The sequence below is a fragment of the Cucurbita pepo genome, chromosome 2, assembly GCF_057944985.1.
Source record: "Cucurbita pepo subsp. pepo isolate OVF chromosome 2, ASM5794498v1, whole genome shotgun sequence".
In the NCBI taxonomy this organism is placed as follows: Eukaryota; Viridiplantae; Streptophyta; class Magnoliopsida; order Cucurbitales; family Cucurbitaceae; genus Cucurbita; species Cucurbita pepo.
The window spans coordinates 10031022-10051833 of NC_141799.1; the positions used below are offsets into that span (position 1 = coordinate 10031022).

Consider the following 20812-nt stretch of genomic DNA (forward strand, 5'->3'; position numbering starts at 1 on the left):
TTAGATCTTCTCTCTCTCAATTCGTTCACCAAAATTGTTTATATTTTTTCCTAAATCTAAAGGTATGATGAGACCCATGTCGCGATTTGTACAATAGAGGTCGAATTTTAGAATAAAAATTCTAAAATTCTAAACTCGAAAGCTTACCGATGGACAACCTATGGTTTCTTTGCATCTGGCGACTTTCAACCTTTGTTTCGTTCATCAAAGTATTTTTTCTTCTTTCCATGAATATGTACAGACAAGTCTTAAAGGATTAGCTTAGACGTGGGGAAGAAATTTTTCGATTTTCAGAGACTTTAGCCAAAATGTCAAGTCGTGTTCTCAATCCCATTCCTCTAGCTTAAGTGAAGTATAAGAAAGAATTTTGGTGATGAAAGTGTGGCCTGATAGTACCTGTATCGTCCTGCCCAATAACCACACCCTCTAGGTTTGCTTTGGCGACAAACTAAGTTTCCTCTCAACTTTGGACGTCCATAACTTGAGTTGAAGTCGTGAACTAGTGAGATACGAATCCCAATCTCTTCCATGACACTCCATCTTTACATTTCATAAAGAAATCGAGACGAGAAACACCCTAGAATGAGCTGGCGAAGTCTGTTTTCAGATGGAGGAGCAGTGGCACGTGTGTCTTCTTCCCGTGTGGGAGGAAAAAGATGATGAGGTGGCCAGTTGAACTCAATTGACCACATTAGCCTAATTTTATGCCCCTCCTTAGTTATTCATAAAATTTGACCCTTTTGTGGTCCGTTCTCACAAAGTACATCCAAAGGAGACAGTGGGGCCTGTAACTAGGTTCTAGTACCTTAGTAACGTAAAATAGCGGTTCATAATCTATAACCAGCATAACAGATACTCTAGGGCACTTATCGATTGTCCAACTTATAATTGGGCATAAACAGGTTTCCGAACTCCTATGACATGCATCTAATGACAATCACAACATACATCATACTCAGAAGGCACAATATAGGGAATAAAATCAACCAAAGCATGCTGGAGAGCTCATAAACATGTTAAGAATATTTGAATTCTAAACATGCAAGCAAAAACTATAAAGCTGTAAACTATGCTAAACTGTAAACAATACACGTTTCTAGGTTTAACTATCATGACAATATATCAATTTCGTCCATAGATATGATTTGTAATCATATGAAACTTGTCCTAATCGACTCCTACAAGTACTATTTGAAGCTTGTTCCATATTGCTACTTACTTGTTTGAGTATGTTCGGGTGCTTGGTTCACAGTCTTCCTAAAGTTCCTTTTCTATCAAATTTCTAGGGTATGTTGCAAATAGTGTCTAATTTCTTTACCAACAAAAATATTTATGAGAACTAGTCTAAATAGGTGTTAAAACAATCTGAATATTGAGTAAAGGTCATCAAATTCGGTGATTTACCATTTAACCTATGTTCGGGGATCACTTTTGAGGACCTTTCTATAGCTATTTCTTCCTAAAATTTCTTACGTAGGTCTCAAATTTAGTCTATTTTCTTGAAAGTAAAAAAATCATTATAAGAACGGATATAAAAATAGGTGAATCGATCTAAATAGTAGACAGAGGTTAAGAAAATAAAGTTAAGATGATGTGTGACACCACATTATTATCACTATCACGACCCAATATTTACTACGAGTCGTGACTAAAAATGAAAATGATGTGTAGTGTGTATGCATAAAATTCAAAAGAAAACATCATTTCAAAAAATCAATCGTATATTTCATAAGAAGAGCGTTTCAATACAAAGAATCTATATGTGACTAGTTTTTTACAATGAAAGATAACATGAAGGAGAAAGTGTACTAAAAGGTAAGACCAGACTGACGCCCTGGGATATGCTTTCCTTAGTGACAATCCACATCCCTCATCACGCCCTCTCTTGACCCAATGCCTCACGTACCTGAAAAAGGAAGATATAACAAGGATGAGTAGAAAAGTTATACTCAGTAAGTCACCTACTTGTAGTCTCTTATCACATCTTAAGCTTAACAAATTTCCATGGATTTTTCTTTGATTCTAGGATTTCTAGTTCTGGTCTTAGCTCCTTTGGGCTTCTTTGGTTCTTCGTCCTTTCATTTAAACCCTAAGAGTTCCCTTATATTAGCCTGTGTTTGACTGGCGCCTTGCGAGTAGCTACTTCGACATGGCTCTGAGGCTACCTAGTATCTTACCTAGGAAGTGAGCTGCAACCCCCTAGGTCCATAATAGTCCCCCCCCCCCCCCCCTTCGAGGAGAGCTACGCCCCTTAACCCATCCAGTTAAATGGTTTGTACAACATGGGTCTCATGTTTCCCATGCTAAAACGGCTAGGAGAAGTTGAGTCCTGATCAGGAACCTCCTGGTCCCCCACAAAGCTATGACACCAATCACACACATGTAGCCTAGGGTACTCTAGTGGTGGTTTGTATGCCGTGGTGGTTTGTTAGGCTCATAGGGGAAGGATTAGGTATTTACTTAGTGACTTGTCACTCTAACCACAAAACCCTAAACTTATCATTACATTGGTTCATGAAAGCTAACTGAGTGTGCATGCAACTGTATCTAGCATCATCCTACATAATTCATGCAAAAATAAACAAACATGCTCAACAGTGCTAACCCGAATCCTACAAGCATCTCTTCCTAAATACCGTGTGGTGACTTGGTTGACGTGTGCCCTTATGTTAGGGTTCCTAAGCAAGTAGAGTGTCCAAAATACCGATTTTGCAACTAGGTCCTAAATCACATAAAGATTGGGCTAGAATAGGAATCGGGTTGAAAATCAGGCAAACAAAAGTCGAACAGGCCAAAACATGCTTACACGCAGCCACTCGTCAAGAAAAGCCCAATCGTAGATTCCACGCGTGAGTGCCACGAGCGCACACTTTTCTGCAATTGCAGGTCGTTGGTGGTTGGGTTGGACCGCGAGTCGCTGCAGTTTGGTTCATCGTGCGGGTATCGGGTCGGCTGAGGAACGCGAGTCGGGTTGGCACTGCCGTAGACACATGACCTGGAAGAATAGAACCACGTCGCTTCAGGGGGCGTTCGACGCGTGTCTAGTGGCTATCGACGCACGGGAAACCGCTTTCCAGTTAACACGTGGCACATCGTCGCCTTCTCTCTCCTCCTAACAGAAAAAATGAGATTTCCGATTACTTTTTTGACGTTATTCTCATTTATTTATCTCTCGATTTTTAATCCAAATCGAAATGATTTCTTCATTAAAGTTTTAGATCGTACTACAAACTATGTGCTAGTATTTCTTTTTTTTTTTTTTTTGCTAAAATCATACGACGAGTTATGAGCGTCGGAAGGAGGTTCGTTAGTGTTAGTTTATTTAATCTTGTATTAACCGTAATTCATTTGTATTTACTGTTTGTATTTCAAATTATGTCAGTTATGGGAAGTTTAGCAGTTAAGGAAAGTTATTAGCAATTAAGGGAAGTTATTAGCGTTAAGGGAAGTTATTAGCAGTTATTAATGTGTGGCTATTCTGTCTATATATTTACTGTGTAACAAGTTGAATAATATGTGTAAGTTGATTTTGTTTATTTTAAAATGATTGCCTCTCTTAGTTGTATGAGTGTTTCTGACAATTGGTATCAGAGCGTGGTTACATGCCAAAGATCATGTTGTCGAAGTCTGCAACAAAGGAAGGTTTGGTATCACTCCAATACCCGACGTTATCGAGAACCAACTACTCAACATGGGCTATGAAGATGAAGGTCTATTTGCATGCTCAAGGGGTGTGGGACGCAATCGAATCAACTGAGTCTCTGAATAGTCTTGATGAAAGGAAGGATCAAATGGCCTTAGCAGCTATCTATCAAGCAATCCCTGAGGAGATGTTTTTGTTAGCAGAGAAAGAGACAGCAAAAGAAGCATGGCAGACGTTAAAAACTATTCATGTAGGTGCTGAACGTATAAAGGAGGCAAAGATCCAAACTCTGAAGATTGAGTTCAAAATTATGAATATGAAGGAGTCCGAGACTATTGATGATTATGCAGCAAGGTTGACAGGAGTTGTTAATAAAATACGTACTTTTGGAGACAAGTTTGAAGAGGCATACTTGGTGAAAAAAATTCTCCGCTAGTACCTTCTAAGTTTCTTCATATCGCATCGGCAATAGAGCAATTTGCCGATTTAAAGGTGATGACCATGGAGGAAGTCATCGGTCGTCTTAAAGCATACGAGAAACGGATCGGTGGGAACAAAGAGAATGCTGAGCATGTCTTATTGACTCAACGAGAGTGGAAAGAAAAAGAACGTAGCGACAATGGAGTCCATTGCCGAGGGCGAGGTCGCAGTAGTCGCTGGAGAGGGAGAGGTCATGGACGTGGAAACGACTCGTTTCATCAAGAGAAGAAGGTTGACAAGAGCAAGGTAAGATGCTACAATTGTCAAGGCCTAGGCCACTATGCCTTAGAATGTCGAAAGGTGAAGTGTTATAATTGTCAAAAGATTGGCCATTATGCATCCGACTGTAGATCGAAGAAATGGGAGGATCAGGCGCACTTGGCTGAGACGTAAAGTGATGAGGATGAGCCAGCCTCACTTACAGCACAAGTTTGTGACTCCGAACTCTCGGTTCACCAGAGTTGACGGAGATGACTCTTTATGAAAAGAAGGTTGTCCCGAAAGAAATTGAGAAGAAAAGCAACACTTGGTGCCTAGATACGGGAGCCAGCAATCATATGACTGGTTGTCGAAGTTGGTTCTCGGAATTGAACGAGTCAGTGACCAGCACGGTGAAGTTCGGAGATGGATACTTGTAGAGATAAAAGGACGTGGAGATGTGAAGGCTGCATCTGTGAAGAAAACAGAGAAAATGATCGATAAGGAGAAAATCGATGGCTCTGTGAAGATTGAATCGGAGAAAAAAACAGAGAAGCGAGAAGAGAAGAAGAGCGATGGCGAGAAAATCGTTGGCGCTGTGAAGTTTGAATCCGAGGAAAAGAGCGATGGCGTTGTGGCGGAGGTCCAGAATGTGGCAACGGAGGTAGCAAAAGCAAATGAGATAAAAGAGAAGGACTGTGACGGTGAGAAGAAGGAGAAGGAGGACGGAAACAATGGCAGTGCTATTGAAAAATAGGTCACCGGAGAAACGAAAGCAAAGAAGGAGAAGGAGAAGGAGGCCATTGTTTCCGGCAGTGCAATTGAAGTAGCACAGGTAATTAAACCTGTTGAGGAAAAGCTGTTGGCCAGACAAGTAGAACAGGTAATTAAAACTGTCGATGGAAAGCAGTTGCCCATTGAAACGAAGACAGAGAAGAAGGAAGGCGGCGATAATAGTGGCAGCGGCAGCGTTGAACAAGTAATCAAACTGGTGAAATGAACTATTGATATTGGATGTCATTATGTGAAAGCAAAGCAAGTAGAAAGAAACAATTGCATGGGAATCCAATTACATGGACTTCAAAGAAACAAAAGATGGTGGCACTTTCATCCTGTGAAGCGGAGTATATTGCGGCAACGTCAGCTGCTTGTCAAAGAATATGGTTAGGACGTTTACTGAAAGAATTGGTTTGAAGAATGTAAGAATGTGAAGATCGAAATACAAGATTAAGGGGATGATTTCTTACTTTATTTAATTTTGTATTAACTGTAATTCATTTGTATTTACTGTTTGTATTTCAAATTATGTCAGTTAAGGGAAGTTATTAGCAGTTAAGGGAAGTTATTAGCGGTTAAGGGAAGTTATTAGCAGTTATTAATGTGTCGCTATTCTGTCTATATATGTACTGTGTAACAAGTTGAATAATATGAGTAAGTTGGTTTTGTTTATTTTAAAATTATTGTCTCTCTTAGTTGTATAAGTGTTTCTGACAGTTAGCACCCTTACCGTTCTTGTAAGAATTCTCAGATCTCAACGTTTCCGGTCGATTTTCTTCACAAAATCAGCGACAGATCTTCCCTAGATGATGATATCAAACTTTAGTACTTTATTCACAAAGGAAGATCTCAGATATGAAGAGGAACATTCGAGATCTTACCTTGCGGATTCCTCTCAGATCTTGACGGAAAACGTAACTTCAACTACACAAGTCCTCCATTTCTTTAAGAAGAAGTTCCTGCGTGTAAGTCTTGGTCGAGAGTGAATTTCGATGATGGTTTTTCGATAAGAAGTTCAGCTAGTTACTTTTCTCCTCTCAAGTTTTTCTCTCAACTTTCTTTCTTTCTCTTTTCTCTTTTGCAGGTGCATTGTGGGAAATCCTTAAGTCTCCTATAATGGGTTGAGAAGCAAAATGCCCATTTTCCCCCTCTGACTTTGACCGTTTTTTTCTTTTTAGCGCTACAGACCTTTAGACACTAAAATATGGCAGTTCACATGATTTCCTTTTTCTAAAATAGTTTGTTTTCTAGCGATCCAGCAAATATTTTTACTCAGTTATGCGTTTGACAATTGGTAAGTGTCCTAAAGTGTATGTTATGCTGGTTATAAAATATGAACTATTGTTTTACGTTACCAACGTACTAGAACCTAGTTACAGGCCCCACTATCTCCTTTGGGTTTACCATGTTCTTTGTGTGAAACGTAGAAAATGTCATATTTATTCATAGTAAGAGAATCTCCTTTGGGTTTACACAATGCAAGAGGACGAGCAGCAGTATTAATTGCAGAATAACTTGTATGCAAAATTTGCAAACCTGCTTCATTGCCGACTTAAACTTGTTCACCTCCATGATAGCGTTCACACACAGTGAGACGATCCAAGTTCTGGTGATATGATCAGTGGTGCCTGTGTCGCTATACCAATTTGGATCAATCTTGTAAGAGGAAGTAGCCGCTAGTGCCAGAGAACGAGTTTTATCTTGATAGGACTCATTCATCCTATGCTAGCAGCGAAAGACAGTATGCCCCACTTTGTGGCAGATCTGGCAGGAAGGATGAGCAGAAGAATCACGATGATCACCAGCAGGACGAGAGGGCACGCCACCTCAAGAACAGCCACGACCACCATCCCTACGCTCATGGTTCTTCTGCTGACCACCACGACCAGCATAATTGGCCGAAGATCTAGGATTTAACTAAAGTCCAGCTTGGTGTTGTAGTTTTCGAGCTTCACACACTATTAGATATGCAAACACATCATCAAGCGTGAGGGCTTCACTCTTAGTAGTCATCGAGGTGACGAAGAGATCATAGTCAGAGCCAAGACCAGCAGGAGATACGCGATCACGTCATCATCCCACAAGGCAGGACTGGCGGCGGCTAGCTCGGTGGCCAGCCCTTTGATATTGCGAAAATAATCTGCAGCAGACAGATCGCGTTTCTTGGACATGATGAGCTCAACATGGATCTAAACAGTGCGAGTTCGAGTTGACGATGAAAACATCCGTTGCAGGGTATCCCACGCCTCCTTGGACATAGTAGCATCAACCACAACATGAAAAATCTCCTTAGACATGGAGGAGAAAAGGCCGCTAAGGATCTGTTTATCTTGATCATACCACCGATCATAGGCCAGTTAGAGACCAGGTCAGCACCAGTAGCAGTTGAGGAAGGGACTAGCTTGGCAGGTGCGACAATGATGTCATCGAGGTAGCCCATAAGCTTTGTACTCCGTATGTAGGGGAGGAGTTGGGTGTCACAATCACACTCTTGATGGCAGTGTTCTTGCGATTGTGCGGCACTCACTTTCCAACGACAAGTGAGCTAAGCCAATTCGTTCTTACGCTGCCTACGGCCAAGCGACGTATGCTTGAGCCTCTGGCCTTAGTTTAAGAAGAAGGTTTTAGAAAACGAGGGTAGAGAGAGATTTTCGAAAGAGAGATTTTGAAAGAGACGTTAATGCAAGTAAGAGAGTAACAACAACGACTCACAATATATAACTATTGGTAGGGAGAAGTTGACAACTAGTCATATCCCCTATAGTACATTCTGAGGCATTTCATGTGTGGCAGGCCTAGACATGATTTTTTCGAAACGTCATACTTTCTAGAAATACAAAAGTAAAACACTAGAACATGAAAAGACATAAAGGGTTTGGCTTGTCATGGGCATGCGCCATGGCCAACACGCCTTGGACGAGCATGACCGTGACATCCTCCCCCACCTAATTTGTTGACGTCTCTATCAACCGACTACTTTCAAACCTAGCAATGTGGGTGGTGGCGAAGTCCAGATCTTCGACGCGTTTTCAGTTGGTTTCCAACATAGGGAGATTATTCCATTTGACAAGGAATTCACGAATCTTCCGTACAGGTCTTACTATCTTCCTAACCCTGTCGACTATGATCTCCTCTATTTCTTTCATGTCTCTCTGTTTCAGATTGATGCTCGGTCTAGTGATTACATTTCACTGATCGTCGTCTGGGTTAGGGTGATAGGGTTTCAAGTTGCTCACATGAATTACTGGGTGAATTTTCATCTATGTGGGTAGCGCAACTCTATAGGAAGTAACCCCGATCTTTTTAAGAACTTTAACTGAGCCTTCATATTTTTGAACTAGTCTCTGGTCCTTTTGGTTGCAGAATCTGATCTGTTCTGGTCTCAACTTGATGAGGATTTGGTCTCCTGCTCGAAATTGGAGGGGGCGACGCTTCTTGTCCGCCAACTTTTTCATATGCTTGGAAGCTTTCTCCAAATATGCCCGGGCTATATCTGTTGTCTGCTTCCATTCTCTGGTGAAGTTTTGAGCTTGAGGATTTTTTCCTGCATAAGGATGATCAATAATATGGGGCAAGGCTGGCTGTCGTCCACTTACAATTTTGAAGGGGCTCTTTCCCATAGACAAACTCGTTTGACAATTGAAATAGAATTGGCCGACATCTAGCAGTTGTATCCAGTTCTTCTGGCGAGCGTCGACGAAGTGACGTAAGTATTCTTCAAGTAAGTAGCTGAACCATTCCGTCTGTCCATCAGTTTAAGGATGATAGCTCGAGGATATGTTTAAAGTCGTTCCCAAGAAGGCGAATAACTCGGTCCAGAATGTGCCAATGAATCTACCATCCTTATCGCTGATGATGCTCGATGGAATGCCCCTTAACTTTACAATGTGGTTGAAAAATAGTTGGGCTGTTAGTTCAGCTGAGCATAATTTAGGGGTGGGAACGAACGTCGCGTATTCCGAGAATTGGTCTATGATAAATAAGATGACGTCATATTTCCCGACTTTTGGGAGGTGTGTTATGAAGTCCATAGACACGCTTTCCCAAGGTCTTGTTGGCAGGGGTAGAGGTTCCAGGAGTCCTGAGACTTTGGCTTTCTCGACTTTGTCCTGTTGGCAGATGAGGCACATCTTGGTGTACTGCATGATGTCGTCCTGCATATTTGGCTAGAAGTACCCCTTTTTTATTAAGGCATATGTTTGTTGCCACCTAGGGTGTCCGGCCCAAAGTATTATGACATTTCTGAATGAGCTTTTAACTCAGTTTTCCTGTTCTTGGAACGTATAATCTGTTTCCCTTTGTCATTAGAAGGTCTCCCTCGACCCAACATTGTCGTGTCTTCCTAGCTTTGGCTAGTTCAACGACAGCTTTGGCCGATGGGTCTTTATGTAAATGTTCTTTGATGATGTCGTGCATCGATCCATAGATCTTACTTGAGTGAATATGGGCTAACATGTACAGGGCTGCATGTTCGCCCTTCCGACTCAATGCGTCGGCTACTTGGTTACTCTTTCCTGCCTTGTGTTCAAATTTGAAGTCAAATTCAGCCAACGACTCCTGCCACCGGGCTTGTTTGCTGTCAATTTAGGTTTATCAAAAATGTGATAAATGGCGCTATTATCCGTCTTCACTACGAATTGTGATCCCAAGAGGTACGAATTGTGATCCCAAGAGGTACTGTCTCCAGACTCGTAGGCAATGGACCACAGCCAACATTTCTTTTTCGGAGACAGTGTACCTCTTTTCAGCATCATTGAGCTTTCGACTTTCATAAGCGATGGGGTGGCCTTCTTGGATAAAGACACCGCCTAGGGCAAAGTTGGAAGCATCTGTCTCTATTTCAAATGGTTTAGTAACATCTATTGATTCGAGGACAGAACCCCTCGTCATGGTTGCTTTCAGATCTTCAAATGCCATTTGACATTCATTTGACCACGACCAAGGGTGGTCTTTCTTCAGGAGTTCATTTAATGGGGCGGCTCGTCGTGAAAACCCTTCAACGAACCGCCTATAGTAGTTTGCCAATCCTAGGAAGGATCACACATCGAATATGGAAGTAGGAATTTTTCACTATTGGATAGCTTTTATCTTATCGCTATCCATACCGATCTGGCCACAATTGATGACTTGTCCAAGGAAGTTGATACATGTTTGTGCGAAGGCAAATTTTTCGACTTGTCCAAGGAGGTTGATACATGTTTGTGCGAAGGCAAATTTTTCTTTCTTGATGTATAACTGATTCTGTCGCAGCTTGTCAAACACTAGCTTCAGGTGTACAGACGCAACGTAACGTCTTTCTTTTTCTGAAATAGTACGAGGGCTTCGTAAGGTGCCTTTGTCGGGCGGATGAATCATGCCACCAACAACCCATTTAGTTGTTTCCTCAATTCGGCTAGCTCAGGGGGAGCCATCCGGTATGCATTCTTCGCTGGGGGTTTAACCCCGGGAGGAGTTCAATTTCGTGATCAATGTCTCGACGGGGTGGTAATATTTGTGGTAAGCTCTCTGGCATTATGTCAGCATAACTGTCTAGTACATCCTTGGTTTCACTTGGAAATGGTTTCCTTAGTGGTGATTTCTTCCATCAGAGGTATAGCCATAAATGTAGGTTCCTCTCGTGCGAGTTTTCTTTTCAATTATATGGCCGAAATCATTCTAAGATTACCTGGTTGCTTGATGCTTGCAGGTATTACTGTGGGCTTGTGGCGATGATCACCAAGCATTTCGCCAGTGGCATTGGGATAACTTTGTGTTCTAGGAGGAAGTCCATCCCAAGTACTACGTCGAAGTCGTCCATGCGAACCACGACAAGGTCCATCTCTCCTGTCCCACTAGGCACTAGGCACAACTAAAACTAGGCAAGGTTAGTTATGCCTGTGGGGGAGCAAGGTTAGTTATTTTCTCCACTCCCAAAGGTGAAAAGAGAGCCCGCTTACAAAATGTATACATTTAATCATGTAAATTATGATGACCTATGATTTAATTTAAGATGTGGATATTAATGTTTTATTTTTTTTTTTATAGTCATATACTTCACCAATAAAATGAATGATCAATAAGTATTGATATTACAACAAATTTTGTTAAAAATAAAATTTGGTAATATAAATAGATACACAAAAGAATAGTATGAATCTCCACCGTCCATGATCATGCCTTCAATCCACTACACTTAGCAACACCAAACCCAATTCTCTTATTGCTCAGATCGTACTCCACCCACATATTCTGCTGATGAACGTTCCCGATTATATTACTCTCAGTCACAAGTCTATCTGACCGTCCGATCCCCACGCACTTCACCCCTTTCTCCACTTCCGTCAATAACCCTTCCCCTTTCCCGACCAATATCTCCACCCCATTCTCAAACTGGAACCACATGTCGCCGATCCTCCGACCCACCGCCGCCGCCACAACGCCGTCGAAACACATGTCGGCGACAGCGGCGTATTCATATCCTTTCTTCATCATGGGCCCCACTAATCTGACCATCTCTTCTTTGACCTTGTTGTAGGCCTCATCTACCAAATACGTCAAATCGGAGCCGGAGTCGATCATGGTCTGACCGGCCCCAGATGGGTCCGGTTTGAAAACGGCGGGCGAGATGTTGAGTTTGTTGTTGCCTATTCTTATCCCCTTCATCGGGAGGGTGTAGGCCAACTTGTCAAGATTCGGGGAGCGTCGACTTTTGGGGAAAGTCAACATGTTGACGTATTTGAATTTAGCGGAGTTGGGGTTGTCTCCAAGGTAGAACAAGCCGGTTAGATCCGACCCAGTTCGATCCGGAACGCAATAGGAAAACTTGGATATTTTGGCCTGGGAGATGAAGGAGAGGCGTCCAATATTCATTCCCAACATACCCCTGTTTTGGGTGGAGGCCAAAGCGCAGCCCAGAAGGAGGGAGCGGGTAGTTAAGGAATTGGAGAAGGTGAATTTTTCAGTGACGAGATTACCCTCGGCCAGGGTCCCATCCGCGTAGAAGTAGGAGTAGTGGCAGTGGCGAGTTGGGTCACAAGAAGTAGGAAGGGTAAAATCGGGAATTCGGGGTCTGCACAGAGTGGTGTTACAGGGAAGGAAAGAGAAAGAGGAGGAGAGATAAGGGTCAAACACATTAATCATGGGCTTCACTGATTTTCTCCTTACTTTGCCGTGGCATTGAATCCAGGATAGTTGGCTGCCGGTGTCTACGACCATGTCCATCTGCTGCGGCGGCGATCCAATGGGAACAGACACCACAAGGGCGTTGGAGTACTGGAAGGGGAACTTCCCATGGGATTTGGTTTTGGAGGAGAGGGAAAGGGAGGCTTCTTGGGAGGAGACAGAATGGGAGGTCAGAGGGAAGGAGAGGGAGAGGGAGTTTGATGGGGAGAATAAGAGACCGAATAGGGAGAGCAGTAGGAGAGAGAGAGGCATGATTATGGGTTTGTGACGGTTTTGATGACGTTGGATATGACCCACCGTCTAAATACACCGAAACAAATAAATAAAAAAACAACTAAAAAAGAAATCTTTTTCTATTTTCTTTGTTGTTGTCTCGATATATTTTGTTAGTGGGTCATATCCAACGCGTTTTTGGATGGAGCTGTTCTTGGGATTATATAGAGAGTAAAAATAGAAGAGAGAGAGAGAGCATAATTAAATGTACGGTGGAGAATTCAAAAATCCTATTTCAAGGAAGTATTATCAACTGATTTTAGTTTTAGTTTTAGTTTGAACAAATGTCTGGTAGCCCAGAATAAAATGATTTGTTTTTAGTTTGACTATATGTGATAGAATTATAATATGTAATTTTTTAGTTCAAAACTATGATATTAAATGAATTGAATTAAGTTCATAGTGATAAACGAGTGAAATCTTTGTTTAACAATAATATGTAGTAGATTTAACCTCGATAAGTAGGATCAACCCTTAATGAGGTTGGGAGTCAGTTTCGAAACAAAACCTCCGTGAGCAGGAACAAACGAATAGCAACTTAGAAAATTTAGTGACGGTTTGGGTCAACCAAATAAGTGGTTTTACTATTGGATTGGTGAGATGAATTGTACAAAGTATGAACGACTTGTGCTCTATGCCCCTTACACGTGTCGTACTTGCGACTGTTTGATGTGTATGGTGTTATGTTATAACTAAATTTATGTTATGTTACTTGGGATCCCATGAGACATATATATGATGTTATGTTATGTTACTTGGGATCCCAGGAGACATATATATGATGTTATGTTATGTATCTTGTGATTACTTTCATGTTCTATGATGCATGATGTCTCTATATATACGTTATGCCATGCCCACTATATGATCTTCAGGTTTATGATGCCTCTAACAAATTTGCACGAAATCGTGGGCTGAGGTTGGTCCGAGTTATCTCGTGATTGCCCCGAAATGTTCCATGATTACTAATTTCTCAACATCCCATGATTTTAACCAAGTTGAGCTTATTGACTTACTAACTTCTCAATGCATGGTTCCCACATCCATGATTTTAACCAAGTCGAGTTTATTGACTCACATTTTTCACGTCAAAACACACAATGATGGCAAAACAAATATTTGTCGACCTATCAGGTTATTTATTGAATATGATCTTCTGGCATGTCAACTAATATATTGTTCAATATTACATTAATAACCTTGCTTTTTTTTGTAAAATAAATATTATTAGTTTAAGCATAGGAGAACTAGACGGTGTATTGTCAAGAAAAGTGTGCATAATAACCAAGCCAAGTTTGTGATTGGGTTTGGAGAGAAAGAAGGGTAACGTATTCGCTCTATTTTTGTTTGTTTTTCTTTTAATAGCATTTTACTTAAAATTGTGAGTGTATAAATATGTAAACCCTCCCTATGAATTAATTGAGCAAAACAGACAGACAAAAAAAAAAAAAAATGGCATCTTCTAGTTTTCTTGCCGTCTCTTCTATTGTCCTTCCAGTTCTGTTCTTCAATGGGATGGTGCCCATGCATGTAGCTTCCCAAGACGACATCATTTCCACCATTTGCAAGAAAACTAGAAACCCATCTTTTTGCTTTAACGTGTTGAATTCTGCTGGCACCACAGACCTAAAAGGGCTGGCCATCTTCACCCTCGACCTTGCCAACGACAAGGCTGCTCAAAGTCGTGTCCTCGCCCAGTCCTTGGAGTCCAAGGCAGTCGATCCCAAGCTTAAAGAGCGCTATGCCACTTGTGCTAAACACTTCAACAATGTCGTCGACGACATCGTGGATGGGAAGAACTACTTGGGGAAAGGTGACTATAATGGCGTCAACAGTATGGCGTCTATAGCCATGACGGAGGCCGGCGACTGTCTGGACAGCTTCATGCAGCTGCCGAAGGAATCATCGGCGCTGTTTGGCAATGGGAAGGTTGTGGAAGATATTTGTAGTATCATCTTGGCTATAGCCAATCTTCTTCTTGGGCGTGCCTAACTCCTTCTTCAACCTTTCTTCATTTTATACTACAAACCTCTGTACTTGAAATGCCATGAATCAATAATATGTCTGTTTTGAATCCTATAAATTTGGACAGCGACTCTTTCACATTTTAAACCTAAATCTAATATGATTCGATAACATGATTAATCTAGGGTCACTCGATAACTCTTATTGCTCTCAAATTTTAAATGTCGTCAATAGCTACACATAATTTCCTCTAAATGAGTTATATGCCTCCATAACCCACCATGAAGCTAAAGAAACTGATTGAATCAAAATGAGTGGAGGGAGAATTCCCCAACTTGTTCAAAATTTGAATTAAAGAAACTATTCGTTCGGGTTGGTTTCAGGTTTAGGCCTAAAAACTAGGTCATGAACCGACCCAATTTCATTAAAAAAGAAAAGAAAAGAAAAGGCCAGTGGAAGGCCGACCCTCCCCCTAATCATAAGCTCTTCATTTCAAGCCCAACGGAAACCCTCATTTATTGTAGGAAGCAGCATGCCACAACCCAACCTCACTGAAAGTAGATTGTGACCTCTGCGACCCTCAAGTGACATCTATCTGATCACATGAGGGACGGTGGTGTCAAAGACAAGCTCAAAGAGGATAAAGGGCAATCGACCTCCACATGTCACAATCTCAGATAGGAAGTAAGTTGTGACCTCCACACAAGACAGACAAGGGGCGACCCTCAAGTGACATCTATCCAATAACATGAGGAACGGTGCATCATCCAATACATCAAGAATGTGCATTGAAGTTAAGTTGAGGCATATGTTAAGTTCGAGAGAACGAGACAAAGCGAGTGTCAAAGACAAGCTCAAAGAGGGTCGAGTAGACTCCAGACATTAACCTCAAAAGTCGGGTTTTTGGATATTAAGTCTAGACAATAGCCTCAAATAAAGTCGGGTTTTTGGATATTAAGTCTTTATAATTGTCTGTTTATAATTAACCATATATATAATTGTCTGTTTATAATTAACGTTGGTTAATTAACGTATTAATGATAAAAAAAAAAATCATTCCTTCTTTTTTTTTTTTTTTTTTTTTTTTTTTTTTTTTTTTTTTTTGTTTTGTTTTGTTTTGGTGTTGTAATTAACGTGGTTAAGATCATTTTTATATTAACGTACTAATGATACCAAAAAATTTTTTTTTTTTTTTTTTTTTTTTTTTTTTTTTGTAATTTTTTTAAATGGGTTTTGATATTTATCTAAGAAATTAAAAGTAGAAAGTTATTTCATTTTTCTGTGAAGTGAACCAAATCTTTTTTTTTTTTGCGCGAATGTAAATTCATGAGATAGGAAAAATATATTTTTTTCAAACATATACAACATTTTTCAATTCTCATTCTCTCTCTAGCATATAAATATATTCAATTCCATACCATTGTAGCATATATATATATATATATATATATATATATATATATATATATATATATATATATATATATATATATATATATATATATATATATATATTCAATTCGGTACCATTTGTAATATAGATAGGGGCTGCCTTTTATCTTTCCTATATCTCGATGCGATAGTATATTTAAGGCTTCTGTCTCTCTCATGAAATTGTGTATGACTAAAGTTGGTCATAGTTCTCTTAGGTGATACGTGGTTTATTCATGTCTCGACATACATAAGACCCTGTTCCACTGATTCTTTATCTCTCCCACTATGTTTTGAAGAGTAGCTAAAAACTTTAGGGGGCTTCCGTGTAAGGGTTCTCAGTGCTTTCAATCGGCAGTGTTTCAACTTTTGTCATCTCATATTCAGCTAATGAATTCACCAAATTTAATGTGGAAGGCTTAAAGAGACGCTCTTTGTGAGCATTTAGACACTCGATAGGTCCCTCTTACATATGAAGTAGAACGAGGATGTTAAGGATTATTGAGAGGAGTAGTCCCACGTTACTTAATTAAAGGGATGATCATGGATTTATAAGTAAGGAACTCCATCTCCATTAGTGTGAGACTTACTCGGGAAATAAAAAACAAAGTCAATAGAATCCTAATTATAGATTTAACCCCTGATGAATAGGATCAAACCTTAATGAGGTTGGGAGTCAATTTGGAAACTAAACCTTGATGAGTAGGATCAAACAAATAGCAACTTAAAAAATATTGTGACTACTTAGGCCAACAAGTGGTTTTACTATTGGATTGGTTAGATGAATTGTATAAAATATGAACGACGTGTGTTCTATGCCCTTACACATGCCGTACTTGTGATTGTTTGACGTGTATGGCGTTATATTATGTTATAACTAAATCTATATTATGTCGTGTGGGATCCCATGAAACATATATATGATGTCTCTATATATAGGTTATGCCATGCACACTATATTAGCATATTCTCTTGAGGTGTATGAAATATTGTTTAGCCCATGTATGCTATTCATGGAAGTTATGTTTATGAAATAACGAAGGTATGACCCACATCATAAGTATATGTCATGGTTTAAAGCTATGGGGACCTCATGCATTTTGTGTTTCATGTGCGTCTGGATACTTCCCCTTTATGATGAATGCGAATGCATACAATACAATATCGTGTACACCATGGTATTATGCACGCTCCTTTTCCTCCACGAATTTTTCGGTAGTGCAAAAATGCGCTAGTCACGTGTGTAAAGAAGTAATACACATCCAATCAGCGTGAACTAGAAAGTGAGACCACCCTAAAATATTTCCACTCATAGTTTCTTTACCCATAAATCTCTATACTTTAATCAACTCTCTCCATTTTTTTTTAAAATATTCGTCATATTTTATCATATGTGATGAAATAGGTCATATAATTTTTTTATTTTTATTTTTAAAATACCAGACATAAAACAAATAAAGTAATAAATTAAATTATTAGAAGTTAAATACATACATTTGTGGGCATGCTATTTTAAATACAAAGATTAGTTACGGTTGGAAACTGATACAAAAGACATATATAAATAAATATAAGATTCAAAAGACTTAGGTCAACGAGGTCCCCTCCATAGTCACACGACCCCCCACAGTAACCAGTGATATATTACTCATCTGAAAACATGAAATGTAGTAAGACCGAGTATAAAAATTCTCAGTATGGAACCAACTTATAGCCTCTTATCAAACTTATTCCTGTACATGGAATCTTAAGCTATGTGCTCATACTACCCCTAGAGTTAGCTAAAGTGAGGCTGAATACCTGTATTGACATTTTTAGGTCTCTACGCACCAAAACCGTATACATACCTCCTCTAAGGAGTGTTCTACCCCTTTGGGTTCATAACTGAAAAGGTCGGGCCTAGGGTAAGTCTAGTAAGTATGGAGGAGCCCTTTGATTTAACATAATATACATACTTCACACCTGACTATATACTAAGCTCATACCAAATGATTTCCCCTAGTGGTGTTGGGTTATAACTATCTGTTACATCACCTTTTTAGGCTAAAACAGTCACTGACTTGTCGCATCACCCTTTCGAATGGAGATAGTAACTTACTTGTTGGCACCCCATCTTGTGCTAGAATAGTAAATTACCTGTCGGTCACCCTTCTAAGCAGATATAATAACTAACCTGGCTCCCTCACTAAGCACAACTGAAACTACCTGAATAACATACCCTCTATGACTCCTGTAACTCAGTAAGGTTGACAACTCGACTATATATACTACATGGACCCTAACACCCCTTGGCTAGTTCATGAACAGAGGTTGCACCCTAATCATCCCTACAAGGTACATGGTCAACCCAAAGGAGAAAGTTGGACCGGTAGCTAGGTCTAGTACCTTAGTAATGTAAAACAATGTTTCATAATCAATAACCAACTTATTGAGACTATAGGACACATATCGATCGTCTAAAGCAAAACTGGTCACAAACGGGTTTTGCAAACCCTTTGGCATGCATCCAAGGACACTCATAACATACATCATGCTCAACATGCTCAATATAAGGAGTAAAAAATCAATCTAGACAGGTTGAAAAACTTATAAACATGGTAAAAATATTAGAACTCTCAAACATGCAAGCGGAAACTATAGAGTTGTATGTTGGATTTATGCCCTAAAGCCTCGTAATTAATTATTTAGTTTTTTAACAATAATTTATATTATTTTATTTGTGATTTAATTGTTATTCATTATATGAAAATCCAAGGTTATTAATGTAATCTTGAATAGTATGTGGTTGACGAACAAGATGACCGTGTTCAAGTAATAACCTAAAGAGTCTATAGTATATAGATAAGGTTGGGTACCTTATCCAGGTAACACTATTGATACGGCCCACTTTGTAATCGTTACAAATGATTTGATCCAAATCATTCATGTGGAGACATGTAAGTGGGGGTATCCTATACAATGAGTTTGTATGAGACTGGACTAAGAAATACTCAATCTCTCCTTATAAATCCATTAATTGAGAAGATTAATATTTCACATGATGATCATATGTGACTCGATCTTGATCCTGAGTGAGTTATGAACTCCTACCTGCGAGGGCTTGTCCTTTAATTTACATGGGCGAGAATGGCTCTTTTAGCTGATTCAATATGCCTACTATTTTGGGGGCTTGACCAAATAGGGAGTTGGGAACATAATATTATGAGATGGAATTCACTCCTTTCGATATAAGGAAAGTAGATGAGTTGTTCTCTTAAGTATTGATTTTGGGACTTGAACAATGGGGCCCGGCCTCTCATTGGCTGGACAGGGACTTGGTTTATGATTGGATCACAGACAAATTGTTCATTAGAGAATCAGTGGTACTTAAGGTGAAAAATGTAATTACAGAGGTAAAACAGACTTTTGACCCAGCTGTAATTATGAACAACTCGTGAAGGATCGACTTGCTTGATGATTAAATCGATGGACATAACTTGTCCTACAGTGCATAAGAGTGCAACTCTATGTCTATAGTGGAGTGACGTATAGTTAATGAATGGAAATTGATTAATTAAAGAGTTTAATTAATTAATTTTGTATGATTGGAGCTTATAATCTGTAGGTCCATAAGGTCTCCTTCGTAGCTCGAAATGCTAAAAGATTCAATTTATTTGAAAGAAGATTTGAAGAGTTCAAATTGATATTTAATATATTAGATATATTAAATATAAAGGAGAAACTAAATTTAATTTGAAATGTCAAATTAATATTTAATAAATAGAGAAAATATATTTAATTTGGAGGGTTCAAATTAATATTTAATATATTAGATATGTGAAATATAAATGGAGAAAACATACTAATTTGAAGGGTTCAAATTAATATTCAATATATTAGATACATTAAAAAAGAAAAATATATTTATTGTATTTGATACCATTCATGTATTTTGATACATTAAATAAAAATATATTTGAAATTTGAATGAGAATCAAATTAATTAAATATATATTAGGATATCTTATAATATCTAAATATGATTTATATAAGGTATAATATTCTAATATATCAAATATGCTAATATATTATTTGGCAAATATTCTCTGAGAGTCCTTATAAATAGGACATTCGGGTTGAGCCAAACACACATCAATCTCTCCCACTTTCTCTTGAGAGGTAGGTTGAGCCAAAGACACATCAATCTCTCCCACGAGAATGAAATTACATCTCCAGAGAATTCTCGAAACTCTTTCTCCAATCCCTTTGAGATTTTCTATCAAGAGGCTCCCACAAGCCTTGACCTTGTGTTCGAGTCATAGTAAGGAAGATCTTGTGGAGTGTTGAAGAATTTCTGCATGGTTGGAATACTCCGAGGAGTCTTGCAAGCTAGAGTTTCTACAAAGGTAGAGTTCTTACTCTTCTATTTATTGCTTTGTTTTAATTCTTAATAAAAATCAAAACGATTTCCAATGCTTCCGCTACGTGGATTAAGAGTTCATTCCCTTCACTGCAAACTATGCTAAACCGTAAATCATACACATTTCTAATTTAGCCATTATGATACTAGGTCAATTAGGTTTCTAGATATGATTTCTAATCATATGTGCTTGTCCTAATCGACTCCTACAAGTACTATTCGATGTTTGTTCCATATGGCTACTTACTTGTTCCGGTGTATTTAGATACTAGGTTTAAAGTCTTCTTGAAGCTGCCTTTCTTCCAAATTTCTAGGGTAGGATGAAAATTGTATCTAGTGTCTTGAACAACAAACAATTTTAAGAGAACCAGTCTAAACAGAAGTGAACCAGTCTGGGAAAGGTCATCAAATTTAGTGCTTAACCTCTTAACCTATGTTCGGGGATCACTTTTGATGCCCTTTGTGTAGTTATTTCTTCTTCAAAT

At 39.2% G+C, this 20812-nt stretch overlaps 1 protein-coding gene and 1 pseudogene across 2 annotated transcripts; one reads left to right on the top strand and one right to left on the bottom strand.

Annotated features, from left to right (window-relative positions):
• Positions 1-11152: 11152 nt before the first annotated feature.
• Positions 11153-12672, bottom strand: LOC111787539 (aspartic proteinase PCS1-like). 2 transcript variants are annotated; one of them, XM_087121087.1, is made up of 2 exons: positions 12090-12672; positions 11153-12026 (listed from the first exon to the last, which is right to left on the bottom strand). In XM_087121087.1, exons 1-2 carry the CDS (start codon positions 12509-12511, stop codon positions 11249-11251), a joined length of 1200 nt encoding a protein of 399 aa, XP_086977213.1. In that variant the 5' UTR covers positions 12512-12672; the 3' UTR covers positions 11153-11248. The 2 variants fall into 2 exon arrangements, with proteins under 2 accessions (XP_086977213.1, XP_086977212.1); XM_087121086.1 differs by having other exon boundaries at positions 11153-12672.
• Positions 12673-13984: 1312 nt separating this feature from the next.
• LOC111787823 (pectinesterase inhibitor pseudogene) lies at positions 13985-14524 on the top strand (annotated as a pseudogene).
• The last annotated feature ends 6288 nt before the right edge of the window (positions 14525-20812 follow it).